The sequence below is a fragment of the Diceros bicornis genome, chromosome 17 (assembly GCF_020826845.1).
Source record: "Diceros bicornis minor isolate mBicDic1 chromosome 17, mDicBic1.mat.cur, whole genome shotgun sequence".
NCBI classification, from domain to species: Eukaryota; Metazoa; Chordata; class Mammalia; order Perissodactyla; family Rhinocerotidae; genus Diceros; species Diceros bicornis.
The window spans coordinates 29,197,182-29,220,879 of record NC_080756.1 but is presented as its reverse complement, the minus strand read 5'-3'; the positions used below and the strand labels follow the sequence as shown (position 1 = coordinate 29,220,879).

The following is a 23,698-nucleotide window of genomic DNA, read 5'->3' as shown; positions in this document are numbered from 1 at the left end:
AATTCTAATTAAATAAAAACTGCTCCAAAATAATAATTCAGAAAAATTGCCGTTAATATAATTGCCCTGATACTCCTGGTCCTTCATGTACATAAGCACTAAGAGGAGCAGAGATATTACTCATGAGTGGATGTAGTTCATGTGAATGTTGCAGTGGCGAGAGAAAAAGGTTGAAAATCTCTATACTCAGTGATCTTTACAGCTCCTTCTAACTTGAAAATATTATGTTATGATTTTAAATATTGTTTTAATCTGTTCACATAAAATCCTTCGGATGGTTTTATTCAACTGACAATATTAAAAAATACGTGCCTAATTTTACAAAAATTAAGAACAGCTAAGAATCTAGCAAATACATACCAAAGACAAATATATACCAAAGAAAGTTATTTATGAGGTTAAAACAACAGACGCAAGTTAACAGATATATTTAAAAATTAAAAAGGAATATATATACACTCCATTTTTTTCCTACAAGAAAGAGAAAGAAGAGTTTATGAAACTGTAGGCACAACTGAAGCTCCAATAGTAAAAGAGAAAAATAAAGATACTTCTTTAAACATCTAAGAATTTTTAAATCAGGAATGCATAAGAAAGACAAAAGACAGCATGTTTGTGGTCATGGATACATTTCAAAAAAGATCATGCAAAAACTGGTTGACTGCCAATAAAAATTTTAAAAATAAGATGTACCACAATTAGTGTACATGAACAATTAGTAATTCATGCAGCTGTAGGGTACACAGAAAGCTAAACATACTTACCTAATGGTACGCTATCTAGATCTGTGTAAATAACAGCAAAAAGGAAACAAAAAGCAATACTCCAATCAAAACAGATCCAATGTTAAGAACTCCCACATAAAACAAGATTATGTACCATTTATAAGATATGCAGAATAGATGCCATAGCAAACACTTATAAATTTATTTTTTTAAGGCTGTTAGATATGCAGAGTAAAGTAATGAAACTTGGTTAATATTTTAAATAAATAACCAATTCAGAAACTTGGTTGATCTTCTTTATCCATAAAAACTAATTGCTTAATAAGGTTAAGTAAGCCTTTTTAAATTGGTAATTATTTCTTGGAATGACAATAATTACGTCCCCCAGAATTTACACATGCAAATTAAAGAAGGAAAAATATTAAAAGCATAAGTAAATATATAGCATCTATTCAGTCAAGCTATAGGGGAAGAGGTACAGTATAGCATACTCAAAGAGCAAAGCTACCGTGCAAGTCACTTAACTACAGTTTTGTCCAAATCACCTTGTAAAGCATGGCCTAGTAAAGCATCCAGCTCAGGATTTAATTCTGCTTTCTCTTTCAACATGTGGAAAAGGAGCTGGTTTTGTGTAGCACTGGTTATTTCAGTTTGTTTAAGTCGACCTTCAAGTACTTTAATTTGAGCCTCTTTCTGGGCAGCCTGAAGACCCTGTAACACCAAAAAAAAAAAAAAAAATTATCTTAGGTCATAAAAAACAGAATCTACCAGAAATCTGTATCAAATAGCAAATACATATGATATATGGACTTTGACATCAGATAGACCTTGATTCATCCCAGCTCCTCTACTTACTAGCTTGGTAGCCTTGAGCAAGTTACCTTTTCTTCCTGATTCTCAGTTTCCTCATACACAAAATGATATGAATAATACCTACTTCCTAGCACGTTGTGAAGATTAAGTGAGAGAACATAACATAAAGGGTCTAGCACTGTCCCAACGTGGGGAAAAAAGTGAGTCAGAAATCATTATCACCTTCAACATTTAGGCAGAAGTTTCTTACAGGTGACAGATTAGTGCATTTACATTCAAAGAGGACGGGAGTGCAATTATATTTTTTACTTTCTGACTTTTCTTTTTGAGCTATAAAGAATCAGTATTAAACCGAAGTTATGATACCAAATTTGTTTGCACCCCAAGAATTTTTTTTTCCTTTGTTAAAGCAAAAGAGGAATTATTTCCTCTTTAAGTTTTTTATCTGTTCTAATACACAAGCACAACAGATGACAAGCTAATAGAATTGATCTTAATATTGCTGACTTTTCTTAACTGTAAAGAAAGGTAAAAGGAATACTTTCCAATTAAAAAGAAATCTTCCTTATTGCAAAGGAAAGGTCACTGGAGAAAGATCAATAAAACTACAATGAATTAGTCAAAACTTAGGTTTTCAATAAAAGTGTAGTTAAATCTTATCTTACTGATGCCCAATGACAGGAAGTGGTCTTAGTTAAATCTTACCTTATTGATGCCCATTGACAGGAAGTGATCTAGCAGGTATCGGGCTTCCGTAAGCGTGCAAGCATTGATGACAGCAGTGACATCCAAAGTTTCTCCTTCTTCCTAGATCAAACCAGCATACGATGTAACGTTACTTTAAGCTGAATGTATTTGAACAGAAGATAAAAGCCTATTGTTTCAGGTATTTACTTGATAATATTAGGCTAGCTAACAAGACTTCTCAGAACAGCGTAAAATATGGTCCTTACCCCAAGAAACATAGGGTCTAGCTGAAAAGATAAGATACATTTGAACAGTTAAGAATTCAAGGCAAATTAATAAATGATATATGTCTTTTACAAACCATAAATAATATCACAAAATAGCAGAGAAATCTGGAGAGCAGGCAAGGAATGGTATACATGCAAAACCTAAGAATCAGATTAAACCAATAAATAGAAAATTCCTTCATATAAAGATTCAAATGTTTCTAATGATAAAAAACACAAAAATAGGGGCTAGCCCTGTGGCGTAGCAGTTAAGTGTGCGCGCTCCGCTGCTGGTGGTCCAGGTTCAGATCCTGGGCGCGCGCTGATGCACCGCTTGTCAGGCCATGCTGTGGCGGCGTCCCATATAAAGTAGAGGAAGATAGGCACAGATGTTAGCCCAGGGCCAGTCTTCCTCAGCAAAAAAAAAAAAGGGGGAGGATTGGCATTATATGTTAGCTCAGGGCTGATCTTCCCCACAAACACAAAAAATACAAAAATACTTTTCATTAAGCAATTAAACATATTTTTAAATTACAAACCTTTGCTTCTTCCATCTGCATGATGTTGGCTTGACAATCAGAAATACTGTCATTGATGTAATCTATATTAGCAGTTAGTGACTCCATCTCCTCACTGATGTTAACCACATTTTTATCTTCCTCTCCACTCTCCTTGACTATCTTTTCCCTTCTTTTTGAAAGTTTCTCTCGTCTTTTTGTGAGTTCTTCCCGTTGCTGTTGAGAAAACAGGTTGGATTTTAAGAAATAATATTCGTCTAGGACCTTGAGAACATTATGCTAAGTGAAATGTGAGTCACAGAAAGACAAACACTGCAGGATCCCACTTATATGAGGTATCTAAATTGTCAAACTCATAGAAGTGAGAAGCAGTAAGTAGAATGGTGATTGTCAGGGGCTAGGGGCAGGGGGAAAGGAGGAGTTGCTGTTCAATGGGTATAAAGTTTCAGTTATGCAAGTTGAATAAGTTCTAGAGATCCTCTGTACAACATTGTGCTTATAGTTAACATTACTGTGCTGGACACTTAAAAATGTGTTAAGAGGGGACATCTCATGTTATCTGTTCTTACCACAATTTAAAAAAGAATGATGTTCCTCCATTCATATACAATGCAATCAAAACCCACCAAAAAAATGAACTTGCTAAGTATTCAGTTTACCCAGGGAACAAATTTGGAAAAGTAAAATTAACAGTCAGCTAAGGGAGAGCATATCTACTTTCTATTTTTCACACCTTTAGGAGTCTATTCATATCAGCCTCCATATTGGAAATAGTCATTTTCTGCATGATGATGTCTGTGACCCTGCGTTCAAGAAGCTGCCACTTCATGCGAGCTGTCTTGGAAATAAACACTCGGCCAGTCAATCCTTTTCTCTGATATTTTTTTCTATAATCATATAAAAACAGACAAACATAATTACTTATACACTTATCTGATTGTGCACTGCCAAACAAGGAGCTGTTTTTCTTTTAAGTCCAACATTCAGTAATAATGCCACAAAGATTATGTCTGGAGGAAAAGAAGAATCATACTGACCTGGCTCCATTTGTTGTAGGCGTTGGTAAGGCCTGGACTCTTGCCACAGGAACTCTCATTTTCTGCTGGGCTCCTGCCCTTAATGCATCTGTTTCTATGGCAGCTGCACTGGAACCTGTGTCCTGAAGAGGGGTATCAGAAGAGCTCAGCTTCCTAGTGACCTTCCCAGCCACTCTATCTGACATGGGCCTTACTTGCCGACGAAGAGCTGTAACCTGAAATAGCAACAGAGATTGACTCGTTCTCTTAGTCCACAGAAATACATCATTTATCTCAAAGCCAGAATGCTTCCTCCAAATGGTCAACTTGCCTCTTCAGTTTTGCGACGAAGAACCACTTCTTGGTTTCTTTTTTGGGCTTCCAGAAGTCTAAGCTGATGCTATAAAATAATATTGAATAAGTTAAAACAGTAAACTGAAAGCCACAATACTTCCTACTCCTACATTAAGATATTTCCCCATCCCACTGGGAACTGTAAGAGTTCTTAGCAGAATCTGAGCTAACAACAACCTTGCATCCAATTACTACAGATAATATATTATTCCAATAAACACAAATATGTACTGAGATAGCTATCTCGCTCTGAAAAATGAAAAGTTATCTCTGTGACACATACTTTTATTTAACAAACTCATATAGTATTTAGTATATACAAGAACTTTTCTAAATGCTTTACATATATTGTCTCATTTCATTTTTATTAGACATTTTGTTTTGCTGCCTGAGGCACAAACAGGAAGAAACATAGCTTAGAATATTTTCAATAGAGGCATTTTACAATATATATAGTAATTATAAACTCTGTTTTATCTATAGGGAGAATATATATTAATTGTATTAGCAGTTTATAATAACTTGGAAATGTTATTATGCTGGATAAAGCAAATGGACAATAAAACATGTCAATATTGGCTACCAATTTGTTTCTAGGTACTCTATATGATAAAGACAATTAAATATGGGTTACTTTAAGCCATTTTATAGGGCTATAATACAGAAAAGAATCTTGGACTGAAAATGAACATAGATCCTAGTTCTGGTTCTGTCATTTATTCAACTCTGTGATCTTGGGCAAAGCTTAAGAATTGGACTCAATCACAAAACATTCCTTCTAGGACTTAAATTCTGTGATATAATAAATAACCCCTCGTGTTTTATGTCTCAAATTCAAACATATCATTCACGTCATGTTTATGCATATTCTTATCTCATGTGATGGAAATTCTCAGAGAAAAGGACTCTATCTTATCGCTGCTATAGCTTCATTGCCTATAACAATGATTGACATAGAAGCAAAGTTAATAAATCTTTTTTAAATGAATGAACTACCAAAAATTAAAATCAACATATAGTTTGAAACTTGTTACTACATTAAATTCCTTCCTATTAAAAGTCAAATCTCAGGGTTGGCCTGGTGGCGCAAGCGGTTAAGTGCACGCGCTCCGCTGCGGCAGCCCAGGGTTCGCCGGTTCGGATCCCGGGTGCACACCAACGCACCTCTTGGCAAGCCATGCTGTGGCGGCGTCCCATATAAAATGGAGGAAGGTGGGCACAGATGTTAGCCCAGAGCCAGTCTTCCTCAGCAAAAAAAAAAAAAATAGGATTGGCAGATGTTAGCACAGGGCTGATCTCCCTCACAAAAAAAAAAAAGTCAAATCTCAAGCTTATTCATATTTTTTGTGTACAAACATACTTGGTTCTCTTAACAGTTCAAAGATGAATATGACAAGAAACAATTTGGAAAGGAGGTCAATATGAACAAAAAGCAACAAATAAAAGGAAGAAGGAGTCTAAATGTTAGCTTCATACATGATTAGCCAGTCTCACATCTTTATAATAGAATGTTATATCATATATGAACATAAGATTCAAAAGCTCCATCCCAGGAGTTAATTGTTCAATACTGATCTCTCTATATCTTATATGAATTAGTAATAAAGAAATATATAACAAACATTGTAAGGAAATTCCTGCCATCCAAAAGTTTTCATTAAAAACAAAATAAATAACCAAAAATGGAAATAATCCAAATGTCCGTCGATTGAGGAATGGATAAACAAAATGTGCTCTACCCATAAAGCCATAAAAAGGAGCAAACTACTAATATTTGCTATAACATGGATGAACTGTGAAAATATCACACTAAACAAAAGAAGCCAGACACAAAGGCTATGTAGTATATGATTCCATTTATATGAAATGTGCAAAATAGGCAAATCCATAGAGACAAAATGTAGATTAGTGGCTGTCAGGGGCCAGGGAGAGGGGAGAAGAGGGAGTGACTGCTCATGGGGACGAAGTTTCTTTAGGGAGTGATGAAAATGTTCTGGAATTAGATAATGGTGATTATTGTACAATTTTGTGAATATACTAGAAACTTGAATTGTACAGTTTAAAAGAGTGAATTTTATGGTATGGGAATTATCTCAATTTTTAAAAAATAGCAGTTAGAAAAAAAAGAATAGGCAACATGTTAGTATGTGCTTCTACTTGATCAGTAGGAACATATTGGTATAAATAAGATATAAAACGCCCAGGAATTGAAAGTGACAAAATATATTAATTATGAAAATACAGTGATAGGCTAGGAAAATAAACATAGTCATAAACATGGGAGTTATCTGGCTAAAATATCTACTTTTTTATCTCATTACTCTCTCCTCTCTACCTCCTTAAATTTCCTCTTTACCTCCCAAAGTAGATTTCTTGTTTCTAAAATATCCTGTATGGTCATGTTTTCTCTAGGGAAGATTTAGAAAAACATTGAGCAAGAAAAAAGGAACACAGGCTGAAACTTAACCAACAATGGGGAAAAGAAGGTGATGGCCTCTTCCTTTAAGAAAAAATAAAATCATAAAGATAATTCTTCCTTTTAAAGAAATAATCATATCATCTAGGAAATAAGTCTCCAATAAAATTTTTAATAATATTATAGTGTTTTTCATAAACTTTTTATTGAATCATTATAATCCACATACTATAATAAATGCCATATTATAAAATTAATGCCTATTTATTGTCCTTAACCTGCATTTAATAAAGTTATCAGAAAATTTTCTTCCATTTATTAAACAATCTTATTCAATGTACAATATTCTTACATAACTGAGAGTTAAAGTCCACTCACCTCTCTTTTACGCTGATCCTTTTTCAATTGAGCAATCTCTCTATTTCTTCTAGACTCTGTCAGTCTGGCTTTTTCTTGTTCTTCTTTCATTTGTTTCATTAGGCGAACCTAAAATTTTAGGTAAACACATCTATTGGAATTAACTATCAAATATTCACTACATAAATCACATGCATGTAAGTGCTTAGACTTCTCAATACTTCACAAGGAAAACATGGAGTTTTGCTACACAATTTAAATGGTCAACTCTTATTTTTGTAGGATTAATACATTTCTATTTCTAATATATTTCTATCAAATTGCTTAGGGCTCTATGCCTTTTATATTCAATGTTCAGTTGTTCTACAACTTGATTGAATTTTTGGTACTTAAATTACGAGTAGCTGTGTGACCTTGAACGAGTTACTTAATCTCTCTAGGCTTTGGTTTTCTTATCTATAAAACAGATGATAGTTCCATGGCATCAGATTCTTATGAGAATTCAATGAGTTAATACCTGTATAGCGCTTATAACAGGGCCTGGCACATGCTAAGCACCCAACAATTTCAGCTATTTTTATTGTCATCAGCAACTATACAACACAATAATTTAACTACTTCCTAAATCGTTTCCACATTTGCTATTTTATGGAAATGACATTGATTTTCACGCCAAATGTTAAGAATAACCAATCCCACAGCAAAAACAGAAAATAGATCAGGATTCACATACTCTCTTCGGTCAAGGGAAGAAAAGTTGTACTTTTCTATGCTTGGGAATGATAAATACCAAATTCAAGATAGTTGTTACCTCTCGGGGAAAGGGGAACATGATCAGGAAGGGATACATAGTAGGCTTTGTATATATCTGTAATGTTTAACATCTTAAACTAGTTAGCGGATATAGTGTTCATTATGTTATTATTTAGGCTTTTTTGCATGTTTGAAATATACTTTTGTTAACTTTGTGTAAGAGTTTTAAGAGGAGAAATATCCATCAAAGTCCCATCAAAGTCAGAGAAGCCCTGCTGACCACATGATTTTTAGCTTCTCTCTGACTTTGATAACAGATGACTATAGGAAACAACTTCTAATTGACAAAAGGAAGTGCATCATTTGCAAGACTGAGTTACCTTTTATTGAATACAGAAAGAACCATAATAATATTTTTTGGTTCAAAATGACACAAGCACCCCCAACATCAAACTTTAACGGAAAATAAAATCAATACCTTTGTTTTTTTCATTTCCATCACATCCTGCTGTAATTTCTTCAACTGCTTTTCATATTGAGACTGATTTTTAAGCAACCTTGCATGCTCTTTTTGAGCTGTCTGAAGTCTCTGCAGTTCTTTATTCATGGCTTGGAGTTTCTTTTCATATTCAGATCTAACTTTTTTTGCCTTTTCTTCTGAGTAAGATTCCACTGAGCCTAAATGACCATAGGATATTTGTATTTGTTTTTGTGAGACACAAATTTTTATTTCACAGATTTAGAACTCACGACCTCAGAGAAGAACTACCTCCCAACAGGACCCTCAGGAAGCCAGGCTGTCTTTCAATCACTCTCTTTTATTATCTACTCTTAAATTGTTTAACAATTATTGAAGTTTTGTTTGTTTGTTTGTTTTTAATTTAAAAAACCTTCTCAGTATAAATCAATACGTTAAAACATTTAGCCAGAACTTTGGACAAAATAATTAAATAGCCTAGACAAGGATCACATGAAAAAGAAAATAAATAACAATATTTAACATAATAAGGCAAATTAACATTTCATGTGGCTTCTAATATAATTTTTTCTTCTAAAGGAAGAGAAGATAAAAACCCATTTTGACAATTTAGTTTGTACTTTCATTTCAATTAAATAGAATTCTTACCTAAGTTTTGAAGCACCTGGTCTCTTTCAAGCTGAGTGTCTCGAATTTTATGTTGCAGCATCATTAGCTTCTCTTCATATTGCTTTTTGAGTGTCTGCAGTCTTTTCTGGCTGTTTTCTAGTTCATCAATCAGCTTTTGCTTGATGGCAATTTCACAAGTAATGTTTGCTAAGTCTGCTTGATAATTGGCTATTTAGAAAAGAAGAAAATAAAAATACTGAGGCCGAAATATTATAACTCTAGCTTTCAAGCAAGAACATGAAAACCATCATCTACATCCAGGTACTCACTTAGCAGCTATAAGGAAAATGTCTTGAATACACCAAAAACTAAAAAAGACGAACAAGATAAAGAGTCCACATTGGTCAGGGACAACAGACACTATTTGCGCCAAGAATGGAAATCACACAATGACGAAATCCAACAAGGGAAAACACACGAGCCTTAGAGGGCATCCACAGGTCAGGAGTTATAAAAGCTACTTTCATCAAGGATGAAATGGAGAACGTTGAGAGTGTTCCGGGGGCCAGCTCAGTGGCGCAAGCGGTTAAGTGTGCGCGCTACGCTACGGCAGCCCGGGATTCGCAGGTTCGGATCCCGAGCACGCACTGACGCACCGCTTGCCAAGCCATGCTGTAGCGGCGTCCCATATAAAGTGGAGGAAGACGGGCACGGATGTTAGCCCAGGGCCAGTCTTCCTCACCAAAAAAAGAGGAGGATTGGCGGATGTTAGCCCAGGGCCAGTCTTCCTCACCAAAAAAAGAGGAGGATTGGCAGATGTTAGCACAGGGCTGATCTCCTCACAAAAAAATTTTAAAAAAAAGAGTTTTCTGTCATGTTTTTAAAAAGTTCCCAAAATAAACGTTTGCCCTCGTACTAAATGGCAAGCACCTTTTTCATCTGATTCGGAATCTGATTCATCAGAGCTTTCACCCCCTTCAATATCATCTTCTTCTTCCTCCTCCTCTTCCTCCTCATCTTCATGATCACTCACTTCTTGACTTTCTTCCTAAAATGTGATTTGTGACCATTAATAGCACAATATTGGCAAAGCAAATTGATTACCTCGTTAAGAGAGATGGCTGGAGTACAAAGTGCAGAAGCAAAAAAAAATTCACTTTTCATCAGTTCCAAAATCATTCCCTGATTTTAAGATTATTACATAATAATTTGGTCTGAAATCAAAGAGTACTTCAGCACTAATAGTATTCTATCCCCCCCACATACAATGCTTTCACAACGCAAAAGACTGAGAGTTGCTAATATTTTATAGCTCACATTTCTGAAGAAAAGAAGTCCTAAAGGAAATTTTAAAATGGATGCATGATTAACTATTTCTCTTTTCTACATATAAGTTAGTACAGTTACCAGCAACCCAAAACAACCTAATCCAGGGACTAAAAATTACAAGTTCTTTCTTTCATACTTACCACTTCTAATTCATTGTTTTCTCTTTCTGAAATACCCTTTTCTTCTTTCTTCTCTTGGTCAGTGTCTATATTATCCTCTTTACCAGCCACACTTAAAAAAAAAAAAGGAACAAAAGGGTATGGTGTTAGTAGAGAGGAAAATCATTCACTTTTTGTTCCCAGATTTTTAAAAATCATCAATTATTTGTGAAAACAAACTAGAAAAGTTGATCATTTGACTGAGCAAAGTTATCATGTCTGATGCTTCAGAGGAAAGCAGAAATTGCCATTCAGACAACAGCGTCGTGATTTGTATCACTGGAGAAAAACGTATTTTCTGGAAACACTGAGAAATAGATTACACCCTGGAGCATGAGACCTGGTGAGACAGCTAAGAACTAATCAGAGTAACAGCCAATTAACTAGAATGTTAAGCAATTTAAATTCAAAGAAAATCAAAACAAATATTTTTGTTTTCTCATCTAAATATATAAAACTTTTCTCAACACGAAGATATAGAAACTGCATTTTTCTTGATATCCTAATACATTTAAAAATAAATTTAAAGATCCAGAATAAATCTGCCCACAGTAAATTGTCTACACTGGCTGTATCCATCAGAGTGTTCAGATTTCCTCTGGTAACAGCACAGGCTCTTTTTTCCTAGGCCATATTTACAGCACAGGGTTGCCTCTCATTTTGTTCTCACAGAAATGAGACTTTGCATATCAAAACTGTCTGAAGTTTGGGCTGATCTTTGATTGAATAGAAAATTCAGCATCTGCCACAAGATTCACCATACAAATAGAAGCCTCCTCTTCAGTTACCTAGTACCAACAGCCCTAACTACACACTGATGTCAGGGAGTGGTTATAGCTAAACTAATTCAGCCCTGGTGGTCCTGAGAAGAAGATAGAAGACTCTATAGTGAGCAAAGTTTTTGCACACTTAAATCACTTTGACCCTTTTAGGGTTTAGCAGCCATGATCAATTATGCACAGTAGTTACACTTTTGTTCACTTTTTGCTCATACATTTAATCAAGCTAAATAATATTAAGAAATTGAACTTTGAATCTGCATGTGAAAGATTTCTTTTTGTGCTACAGTAACATTTTAAAATCATTTAGAATAAAAAGAATACTTGAATAGGCAATATTCTCCAAATAAAATTCCCCTAGAATTTTAAAGAAATTAAAAACGTTATCAGAATAGCTTTATAACAGCTAACATTTCTTTCAGGTATTCTGCTACATTAAATAACTGCCCTAATACGTGAATTTACTTTGGGCTTCTAGGTGAAAATTTTAATCTTATTTAGGCCCTGTTATTAATATTATACTCTAATGTTTAACTCTAGGTCCCAATTCTCACAGATATTTTTGTACTCTGAACAAGACAAATATAAATACTTTTCCTCTGTAAGCACTTTTCAAAGTTCTTAATTTATGTTTATTTATTTGATTATTTCTTTAATTTCTCTCTTCCCCATTAGACTATAAACCTCATGAGGGTAGGAATCATGTCTATTTTGCTCAGCATTACATCTGCAGTACCCAGAGGATTTGCATAATAAATGTGCAGTAAGTGTTTGTTAAATATATTAACCCCTATGATTGTGTGTGAGCACCTCTGTTTGAACCTGCCTGTGTGTCTCATGCACTAATTACCTTGGAGTGGAATGGCACGGATTGAAAGATGAATGGAAGACAGCATATCTCTAGAGTGAGAAGAAACTACCAATAGGAATATCAACAAAACAGTCTTAACTAGAGAGGAATCAAGGAATTATAATTGTTAAATCATTTTGTTAGGGAAAAATGCTCAATATATTGAATGCCTCTCTTATATCACTTGTATTATACTAGGACTACTGATTTTCTACCATCATGCAGTTAAAGCTGAAAATCTAGAAAGAAACTCTCCCTTCATCCACTCATCTCATTCAAAGGCCGGCACCATGTACTCAAACAGCGCTATACTTGAGGTTTAGGATTAAGGTTTAGGGCTAGGAAAGTAGAAGGTGTTAGGAAAGACTCTCCCATCAGCGTTTCCAAATCCCTGCTCTGTGCAGTCTCCCTTCCTCACCTGCACATGTCGCAGCATACAATTTTTGTTATTGTTGGTTCCTTCATTACTTCAAGTTCCAACTCAAATTCCCTTTTACTCAGGTTTATAGCCATACAACCACTATTCCGAACACTTGACCCAACACATCCTCCTACTCCCTTAAAGTCACCAGCATCCAGCTTAACAAATGTCACTTTTTACTTATATATAAAGTTAACTCCTATATTATAAGCTGTTCCTGCCAATTCTGATGCAGAAAAATCAGCAGTTGTAACTTTATATTATTAATTTACCTTTATAAATCACTTAAGGCTTAAGTTTTTAAAATACAAATTGATAACTTTATAATTATTGTACCTCAAATATTCAAGTTTTTCTCAATAAACCGAGAGAAACTAACATCTAAAATAAGTATCTAAGCAGCAATGAAAGATATTTAAGTTTGTACCTTACATAGAATCAGAATCTTGGAGTTGGAAAGAACATTAGTGATCATGGCGTTTAACCCCGTTGACATTTGACAGCCAATGTCAACCTTTTTATAGACAACCAAAAGAGAAACTGTGGCCTGGGAAGTTAATCCACTCAAGGGGACTAAAACCAGGTGTTATGACTCCCAGGCCAGTATTCTAGATCAGAATCTTGCACTCAAAGTTCAGTCCACAGACAGGGAAGCATCAGCATCACCCTGGAGCTTGTCAGATATGCAGAATTCAGGCTCCACCTCAGTCCTACAGGACCAGACCAGAATCTTCATTTCATCAAACTCCCCAGGTGATGGGTATGCATATTCTTGTTGAGAAGCCCTGTCCTAGCACATCACACTGCTCTGCTTTTGTTATCCTTTAGGGATGAGAAAAATTGGAAGTAAACTCTATTTACTATGTACATTTAAAGGACTGAATATTTTAAGGTGGTAAAATGTTTCCATGCACTACTTTAACTATGTACCTTATTTTGGTCTTTCAAAATAGAAGAAATTACACATTTTCAATGCCTTAACTTAATTCCAATGATAAACATAATGTCCTAATATTATACTAATTAGGTGAGTTCTAGTGTGACTTACAGACAATTAGAATTATATTCTAATTACAGAATACTTTAAATAAGTCATAGAATTATAGAATAGAATTATAGCAACTTGAGAATACTATATAATATGTAGAATATAATTGTGGAATGTAAATTATTAAGTAATTTCAAGAAAATATAATTTTTAAGCTTTCATATTTAAAGTAAGATATTAGTTTAACAAATTGTTGCATAGTAAAAGTTCTCAAAAGGCTTATTTTAGGTACAAGATAAAATGTCTAAAGTGGTGTTTCTAAAATACTTAAATATTATTTTAAAACCAGTTTATTTCTTAATCATTTTGATTATATAATCTGGAGATTTGTTTAGAAAAATCTATGAAGAGAAGTTCTGATAAGAAGTAAAATAATGCTTGATCCTGATTTAAACAACCATAATTCTGAACGAGTAAAATGCAAATTTTTATTATATAGAGAGTTCAGAAATGTGTTTCTAAATTTTGCTCAATTTTCAAATGAAAAAAGAGAGAATATCCTGTTTTTGATGCTCATTTCAAATACATTTTAAAAGTAACACTTATTTTTCTAACTCAACCTTAAAAATGCCTTATAAATAAGTAGTAAGGCCACAGTTTCCTTTTGCTTTGTTGCCATTTTAATGTTGGTTTTTAACAAAGATTACACCAAATGAGAAAGAGAGGAGAAAGAGCCCACCCATGACTTAGAATGGACTACAACATGTCAATTCCCACCCAATTAATTATTCCCAGTCCGCTCACAAGTTTCTGAAAGATACATTCTGAAAGTATGGTGGGGGTTTTGGGTCTTTTTTAGCCTAAAACGATAGTTATTCTGAAATCATATGAAATTGGCTGAATTTTAATTTTAGTGAGGGTTTTATTTTTAAAAAGTATTTTTTAAAATATATTTGGTGTTTTTGTTAATTATATAAAATCATCATTACTTTTAGGAGCACCAAGCTAATCTAGTCTTGAAACAATCTATAATTCTATAACACATTTTCTTGTGAATGGCAACTAAGTACTTAAACAACATTTTAATAAAAAACCTGGGAAATATTCCAACCTTCTTTCTTCTCGATTGCTTTCCTCAAGTTTCTGTAGCCTTCAAAATCACGAGGCACAGTATTGGAAGGCCAAGCCAATGAAGGACAAACCAGACAGTAAAAAGCGAAAGTGATAAGAAGGTAAAAATGATACATGAGCTTGAAGACTTTAAAATAAATTTTAAAAGATATCATCAAAGGACAATACACAGTAAAAAGGCAATACATTTTGTATGAATAAAAAGTAAGTAGAAAAATAAGTAGCATTATATCAAAGAAGAATGTATAGATTATCAGTTGAAATTATTCAGCAGTAAAATGTAGAGTTTCAATTTATATAAATTGGTAAGTAGTGGGAGTGTTTGGATGCCATTGCTTTTTTTCATCTGAAATTGATCAATTTTCTCAGCTTCCCCCAAAAAGCCCACTTTCAATGATGTCCTCTTCCTTTTAAACCTTTACAGAAGACCTTTTCATGGCATCATTTAAAAGAACTTCAAAAAGTAATGCCTTTATACCACAATATGAAAATACCATTAATACTACATACTAGGATACTACTTTTAAAATTTGTATTCTATTTTAATATACTACATGAACAGCACTAAATCTAAAAAAAAAAATTCTATTTCAAAATTATACATGAAATGGTATTATGGTCAAATGAATATGGTTGTTATGATATCAGTGAAAAACTACAATTTTATTAATTGAAAATTAAAATCTCATATGACTGTACTAATTATTAGAAACTAACTACTGAAAGCACATCTTAAGGCAAAGGTGGCAATAAAACGGGAAATGTAGTACTTTCCATTAGTAAGATTATTTTTCAATCCAAAAAGTATAAGAAAAATTATAAATATGTACTTAAAGCCTTTGAAATATAATTTAAAGAATATTCAATACGCAGCACTGGGCATCTTTACTCAATGGAATGTACTGAATACCAATATTTGTCACAGACAAAAAGAAAGATGTGCTAGGCTCTGATAAGTGTAGCATAGCAATCTTGATAGAGCACACTTTTGCCCAGAATTCCAAAATTTTTTTCAGAGTCATCAATATTTTAAAATGAAGAGACTGAGTCTTAGGTATGAATTATTTCATTAAGCCAGTTCTCATTTTAATCTTAAAACATGTGCTCACATGTGATTTTTATTTGTTGGCCTGCAATTGTTTTTCACAATCAACTTATATACTGCTATTACGAAAAGAGACTAGCAATCTTTCCGAGAACAAAAGTCTACAGAGTGATATTCACTAGGGATCAAAAGGTCCAGTGCAGTGGCTAAAAAAAGGAATGTAAAGCCATTGCCTAAGAAATTTGTGTGTTTCTAGAATTTCAACCTGACACTACTAAATACAATTTTAAATGCAGTCTGATGATGCAAGTCATTTAAAGCTAGATATCCAAAAACATGGAGATCAATGTGCGAATGGTAAACTTTCTTTATCCACATACACAGAAAAATGCAAAAAATTTTTATGTCTAATCTAGGCTTATACTGATGATAATAAGCTACAATGGCTCAGATAATATGGTTCCTTGGCAAAGAGCCCAAATTTTCTACGTTCAAAAAGCAGAATTTTTGTTTATCTTACAAGAGAGCTATATTAAAATGTACATATGAATGATATGAGCTAGTAAGTAGATAAACTTCAGATGCTTTCCCAATTGCGTCTTTAAAAAACATTGCAATCAATAACTCAAAAAGACAACGGAGGGGTGGAGAAATAAACTAATAATCTGATACTTCTCCATAATTTAAAGGAGTTTAGTTTTTATTTCCTTTAGTTCCATTACAATGCTTCTTCTACAGTAAAGAGAGAGAGAGAGTGTGAATGACAAACTTCGCCAACCATTCTAACATTTGTCTAACTGAAAAATAGGCAATATAGTCTATTCAATTATTCTTCCTTATTTTCTTATACTCCCTCATTTTCTTACTATCTACACCTTTGGATCATTTTACAGCTCAACAGAAAATAAGCACAGAAAGGAAGAAGAGCAAACCTTAGAACTCCACATATTAGCTATTGGTTGTAGCTTTGATCAAGACTTGAATGCAGAAGAGGGTGAAACTTTCACGTAAAACAGGATATATGGCATCTTCCTTGAAAACAAACACAGCTTCTGACATAAAAATGACCCAGTTGCCACTCTTCCTACCAACACTTACACTGTCAGAAGCCCCGTAGCCACTACAACCAAAAGCTAACAACACAAAACAAAGTAAATTAAAAGACATGATGCTTCTAAAGAATTTGTGGATTCAGTGGGGAGGAAAAGAAGCAGCTACGAGAACCGGGACAACTTAGGAAGCTGAACCCAAAGGTCAAGGCCCAGATATGTTTTGGAAACTCTCAGCCAAAAGGGGGTAAAAAAAAATCTTTCCCACACATTTTTTTTTCTTCATCAGGTTGCTGCCCAAAATTGCAGTTTTTGGATTAATGCTTCTCTTTCAAAATTACCAACATCCCTAGACAAAGCTTACTGGTTATAAGTCATTTCCACTAGTATGAATTCCTTTCGTCAGATGGCTTTGCTCCCAAGTTTGAATTTAAGGAGATGAGAGAAGAAACTAGATGATTTAGAAATTGGGGACACTTCGTAGTAGGGTAGAATTACATGAGAACCGACTACATAAGGGAGGAATGGATCAAGACAGCATGGGGACACAGGAGGTCAGTAGAGGGGGATAAGAAAGACTGGCTAAGGCAGAAATTCATATTTTTTCCCCAAAGGTTGGCCTACACTCACAAAAGGGAAAGAAAGTTTCTTTCCCTTTTTTTCCTTTTCTTACTCCCTTCTAAATTGTTCTTGCCACACTGTAAAATGGGTAAAAATCATTTTATGTAAGTTGGGAAACCTGGACACTATGTATTTATAACACTTTCCAGAAAAAAATCATTCCTAAATTCCAAACAATTTTTAATTGAACGTACTATATATGCATAGTTGAGGCAGAACCCAAATTTTGCAATGCCCTTTCTGGTAAATAAAATAGATAAGTATGAGGCATGTAATACAACTCAACCAGAATCAATACATCCAAACAGGAGCTATCGCCTCCAAAGAGTCCCCGTGGAAGACTCAACACTAACTTCAGTAAAGCTGCTGTCATTCTAAACACCTCTGGAACTCTGTTTATTATTTGTTTGTTTCAACCTGCAGCAAACTCTCTGGTTAAAATGAGAGCTTATCTACTTTTTTAAAATAGGAATTAACATTACAGACAGCTAAAAGTTATTGGGATCTAGATATAAAAGTTATTGGTGATGAACAAAATGCTTTATAAAGCTGAGTAAAATAAAATAGTATTGGTTTTCATTTTTTAATCCACAACAAAGTTTGAATAGACTACGGTAAGAAAAATTCTATTAAATTCTATAAATTTATATATGTAGCAATATAAATTTATAAACTGGTTTTAAAGCCTTTTATACAAGTTTATACAAAGTTATACAGTTTATGGTAGCAAGAAAATATTTTTAGGTTCACACTACATTATATAGGTTGCAGTTTTACAAAGACACACATAGCATGTGCGTGAAAATGCTTTAAAAAGCATTTTTTAAAAGCACCACACATGTTATTAATTTTTAGGAAGTACTAATTTGTTTTTCTCATTCTAAGCTATCGTTCACTTTTTTCACAGATGATTAAAGTTACAGCTCTAAATTTACCTTATCTGGCTTGGTTTTTTCCTCACAAATTTTTTTTCTCTCATATCAATTTTTGTTAGGAAATAACATTTTTTTCACTTGGATTTTTACGTTTAAATCCAATTGTTTGGTGAGGTCCTCTTAGTATTAACATCGCTTATTATTCTTATCATAATAATTATTATATCTACCATAATCACTGAAATAGCCAATTTTTCACTTTGATATAACCACTGATTTATTTAATTTTTTTTTACCTTAAAATGGTTAGGAGCTCCATAAGAAAGCAACAGGGACAAATCTTAATAATAAAATGTTTTTCCTTTAGTATTATTTTTCAGTCAAAATGCTTACAACCCAGCATTGTCACAAAAATAACCTGCATAAGAGGTATTAATTTAGGGTACTCATGATCACCATAAAAATGTCAAAAATAGCCTCAGTTTCTATTGGGATCCCTATCTAGTTTTCTTTATTCATACCCAACAGGTGATTATGGTAACATCTCTAAATTTACCTCAAAAGGAAGAGTAGAATGAGCTCATGACCTTGAGAAATAAATCCTTGATTATACTTACTTACTATTCACAAAGACAAACCATCTAGACCTTTAAAAATAAGTCATACCATTTTGACCAACTACAGAACTGAATTTTACAAGTAAATGAAAAGTCATGTGCAAAAGTCTCATTTTTATTCAAGCAATATGTTGGGTCACACTAATTTTGATAATTCTATGATGACTGTTTCAGTCTTAATTGTCCTGCCTAAGAGCTAATCATTATATATTTCTTAATGCTGCCATAATCAGCCATCCATGAAAAATACCTATTAAAACATTAGTATCTTAAGAATGCAATTTCAATTGCAATGCTTCCTAACCATAGATGTGTAACTCCTTGTTTTAATTATTTTTATCATTCCTTTTTAACTCAAGGACACAGAGCAAAATTAATTTGAAGAATTTAAACCTCCAATAACTTTGGTTAACTCCCTGTTCAAGGAAGAAATACCTAATTGCCCAAATAAATTTCTAAATAAACTGAGCAAAGCCAGCAGGTAGATTATATGTCAATAATAATTCTACAACGCATGTCCCCTGAACAAACCATTTGACAAATAAGATAGCTTTGCTCCCTTTTGAATATCTAGCCAAAAATGCTTGAAATTAATATGACTGGCATGTTCAAAACATATTCTTAGTAAGTAATTTGACTGCACCGGAGAATCAACATGTAAACATGTCAAGAATTTGAGTATTTAACCACCCATACACTACAAGTGGTCAAATTTTTATTTTCCTCCTCTTCTTTGTACCCAGTTGATTTCAGTGGGAAATATTATCAGGATGCAAGGAAAAGAAAGCCTAGAACAGTGGTAAAAAGCTGAGTAACTTCTTGCTGGAAGATTCAGAAAGGCTGAAATAACATAACTTTCATATAATCAAATTAGAAGCCCTGCAGAAAATACTTAAGTGACCAAATGACATTAAATGACAATATGATGGATTAGTTTAGCCTTTAGCTAAACTAATCTAGACAGGAATCAGAATATATCCATGAGACTACTTAATTGCATTAGAAAATGAGAAAAAAAATGAAAACACTGAGTTGTAATGGCAGAGCAAGCTTTGCAGAAAAGTAAGATGAATGGAATGCAAAAGCAGCTATTTGAAGACACAATTAAATAATTTCTAATAATAATTTTACTTTGTTATAGTCTAAATAAAATTCATTCCCATATTATCATAATTAAACTTATTTTTCTTATATACAAATAGAGATAAACCATTGAAATATATAATTGTAGAGACATGCAGGTACAGGGGGAAAAATTATATAATTGTAATTGTCAGCTAATTTAAATGACATTTCATTTGTTAATATACCAATGAGACTATGTATACTCATCGTAATGGCAAACTAAAATATTCCGAAAAGAAAGAAAAATAGGGATTCATTAGCAGTAATTTTATAACACTACCTTTTTTTCTTCTTCTTTTCTTTCCTTTTCAGCTTCTCTAAATCCTTCTTAGCCAGATCTATAATTTCAATGGTCTCTTTGTCTGAGGATAGTATAGTAGGAGAGAAAGCTGATGATCCACTGAAATATGGTGATCTTGCTGTGGCTCTTGTCAAATTTTTTCGAAGGTTCTCATTCACTGCTTCACTTTCTAATAATTTTGCTCTAGTGAACAAAAATATATTTAAATAGGGAACATATTTTTATTGTGGTAAAAAATACATAAAATTTACCACCCTAACCATTTCTAAGTGTACAGTTCTGCAGCATGCAGTACATCCACACTGTTATGCAACCATTGCCACCATCCACCCCCAGAACTTTTTCATCTTCTCCAACTGAAACTCTGTACCTATTAAACACTAACTCCTCACTCCCCTCTCCCTCCAGCCCCTAGCAACCACTGTTCTACTTTCTGTCTCTATGAATGTGACTACCCTAGCAATAAACAGGAACATTTTAAATGAGTTGTTTTACATGCTAAAACATTTTCCAAAATGTATTTCAACATTGCTACAAGGTAGGGTTTTTTTTTTAAATAAATGTGCTCACAAACATTAATGTTCAGATTATTTTTTTCATTCCCTAATTAAATCATCATACATTTGAAATCACTCTTAGTGCTCAAAAGTGCCAACGATAATTCGATTACTTGCATTCTGGCCAGTGGGCACTAGTTATCCTCACTTTATAAACCCATCATTTAAACTTAAAATGTACAAGCAGCATAGTCCCCTTCCTTTCAGTTCCTCATTCATCATGCTATAATAGCATTTCCAAATCTTTGCAAGGAATAGTTTGTCAAACTTGCCCCTAACCGGCTGAAAGACAGCTGGCTCCTGAATATGGCGTGGGAAAAGACGATATCTCCAAGGAAACCTGAGTTTGATAATTGAAAACATTCTTTTGTTTGCTCAAGCGGTCCTAATAATGACAGGAGAATAATGTACGTACTGTCAGTAATATGCAAAAACACAGAATGATGAGATCCTAAAAAAGCCTGGACTCTTGAGACTAAAAGGGATTCAGCGAGTCCTCTAAGTCAGTCCCTTTACTTCTATTTGATTTAAACCACCAGGAACACAATTTTCTATTTCAATATAATAGATTTCCAAAGTCAATTTGGCACAAGGGTGGTTGAGACAAGGCTATAAGGAGAAAATACTACCTACTATCTCTGTCTCAATACTATATTACTAAGCGCTTTTGCCATATGTTCAAATATTTCAGAGGAAGATGCTAGATTATTTGCAGCTACTAAGCTCTAGAAAGCATAACCAGCTCTGTGTTTTTTTTTGTTGTCTACCAAAATTACTCATGACATTGTTGAAATCGGCTAGAGACAGAGTGTACATAAATCAGTGAATGTATGTTTCAAGTCAGTGTCCTACACATTCTTTAATGAAAATGTTTTATTATATATTTGATGTCCTATTTTTAAATGGTTAAATAGCTGTGTACAAACTCCTAGGTCAAATGATTTCAAAATTGTTTTAAAGAAAATTCTGAATATAATGCTGTCATTTTTTTAAATCAAGACGGCAACCTAAGTATAAAAACTCAGCTAAACCATAAAAACTCAAAGTCAAAATTTACACTTTTCTACATTTTCAATATCTGGCACAATGCCTGGGTACACAATAATGAATGTTAAGAATGAATGAAAATATAATAAATTAGTTATCAATAATGAATGACCTTTTAATTGGCTCATTTATATAATAATTGGACAACTTGTGGTTTTTTCATTACCTGATTTTAAACGTTTGCATTTGGTAGGGGCACATTCAATGCTTCTTCAATCCTGGTGCAGATAAAGGCTGAAACCTCTGGGGCTCATCTCCACAAACCCCACCCTACAGAATGTGCTTTTTATACAAGCTGTAGAGATAACAATTCGCTCTTTCTCTTCCCATTCACCCACCTACCCTCTCACCCACTCACGCACCCACTTGCTGCCTGCATTTCATTTAATAGAAGACCAAGTAGTGGGGCATGAGATGAAGTATACAGACTTCCTTGGGAAGGAGCAGACTGAGGACTTGCATCTCAGCTCTTTCACTCACTGGACTTTGGGCCATCAGTCTCTAAAATCCTCTACTCTTTCCTCTGTAAAACGGAGCTGAAAATACATACTTCCCTAGGATTTTTATGAGGATCAATGATATAACGAATTTAAAACTCACCTGACTGATAATGTATCTAACAAATAATAACTATTCTTATCAAAATGTTGCAAATAATATAATTATCTAACAGTAGAGGATTAGTCAAATAAATAAGTTACAACCACAAGATAGTACTATATGGAGCCATGTAAAAATCATGTTAGAAAAATATTTAGTAACATCAAAAAATGCTCCTAATATCTGGTCACATTTCAAAGAACAGATAGTAAAGCAATATATTTACCCTGACGTCAATTTTGCTCAAGTATGCATTAAAAAAATATTGAGGAGATATACCAAAATGTTAATATCAGTTCTTGGAATGGTGAGAATACAGATGATTTTAACTTTTTTTTTATAATTTCCTATGTTTTCAAAAGTTTCTACAAAAATTTTAAACCCCAAAAAAGCAAGGATTAATTAAATAGTCACTATTATTATTTCACAACAAAGTGACATGTAAATTTATTAAAAAATAACTAGTATTATTTTATAATTAGAATTATAAGACAAAATATAAAAATTCGCAAGTGGCAATACATCAACATAATTTGCACTAAGTTCAAGTAACTGTGAATAAAGGCCTTACTAAGAGCAAGTTTTGATAGAAATACGGATTGGAGCAGGATTTAGTAAATAAAAACAGAATGTGAGAACTTGGACCTAAATCATGGTAACATGTTAGATCTTTATAGTACTTTTTAATTTAAGAAATTTTACATCCCGTTCTTTTATTTGAGCCCCATAATAACTCTGAGACTAGCAGGTATTACCTCATTCTTATAGACGAACAAACTAAAGCTCAGAGGTTAGGTAATTTGCCCAAGTAATCCAGTGTAAATTCAAAGCTCATTTATGTTTATCCCATATGCAAGTTATTTCTATATTATAAATTACAGTCCTGGGATTCTAGAAGACTACTCCTCAGGAGTGGGACATAATTAAAGAGCCATCAAAGAAAAGTTGGGAAGGTGGAACAAGCTATTAACCTACACCAAGAAAGGTTTGATCACTGATTGAACTCAGCACCTAAGAGTCATCTCTGTTCTCTAAATGGCTTAAAGAATGGTCTTAATTCAAGAACTTGAAGAAGGAAGATGTTAGATGCTCCTTTTCGCCATTAAAAGGAGTGGAAATGATTCAGTCAGTTTTCTAGGAAATAATGACACTAGTCCAGCCATTTGTCCAACAGTGAGGTCAAGCCTTAGATATGGCCTTAGAATAACAGTGT

General features: G+C 33.6%; 1 protein-coding gene across 1 annotated transcript in view; it reads right to left on the bottom strand.

Moving 5' to 3' along the window:
- KIF21A (kinesin family member 21A) overlaps positions 1-23,698 on the bottom strand; it is a 101,116-nt gene that overhangs the window by 33,179 nt on the left and 44,239 nt on the right. Inside the window, exons 11-23 of the mRNA XM_058558513.1 lie at positions 20,261-20,464; positions 10,462-10,552; positions 9,923-10,040; positions 9,032-9,220; positions 8,384-8,583; positions 7,174-7,281; positions 4,357-4,425; positions 4,047-4,261; positions 3,743-3,896; positions 3,031-3,225; positions 2,244-2,345; positions 1,271-1,436; positions 765-785 (exon numbers count right to left, since the gene is read on the bottom strand). Coding sequence (XP_058414496.1) covers positions 765-785; positions 1,271-1,436; positions 2,244-2,345; positions 3,031-3,225; positions 3,743-3,896; positions 4,047-4,261; positions 4,357-4,425; positions 7,174-7,281; positions 8,384-8,583; positions 9,032-9,220; positions 9,923-10,040; positions 10,462-10,552; positions 20,261-20,464 — 1,832 coding nt within the window. The remainder of the gene's footprint in view (positions 1-764; positions 786-1,270; positions 1,437-2,243; positions 2,346-3,030; positions 3,226-3,742; positions 3,897-4,046; positions 4,262-4,356; positions 4,426-7,173; positions 7,282-8,383; positions 8,584-9,031; positions 9,221-9,922; positions 10,041-10,461; positions 10,553-20,260; positions 20,465-23,698) is intronic.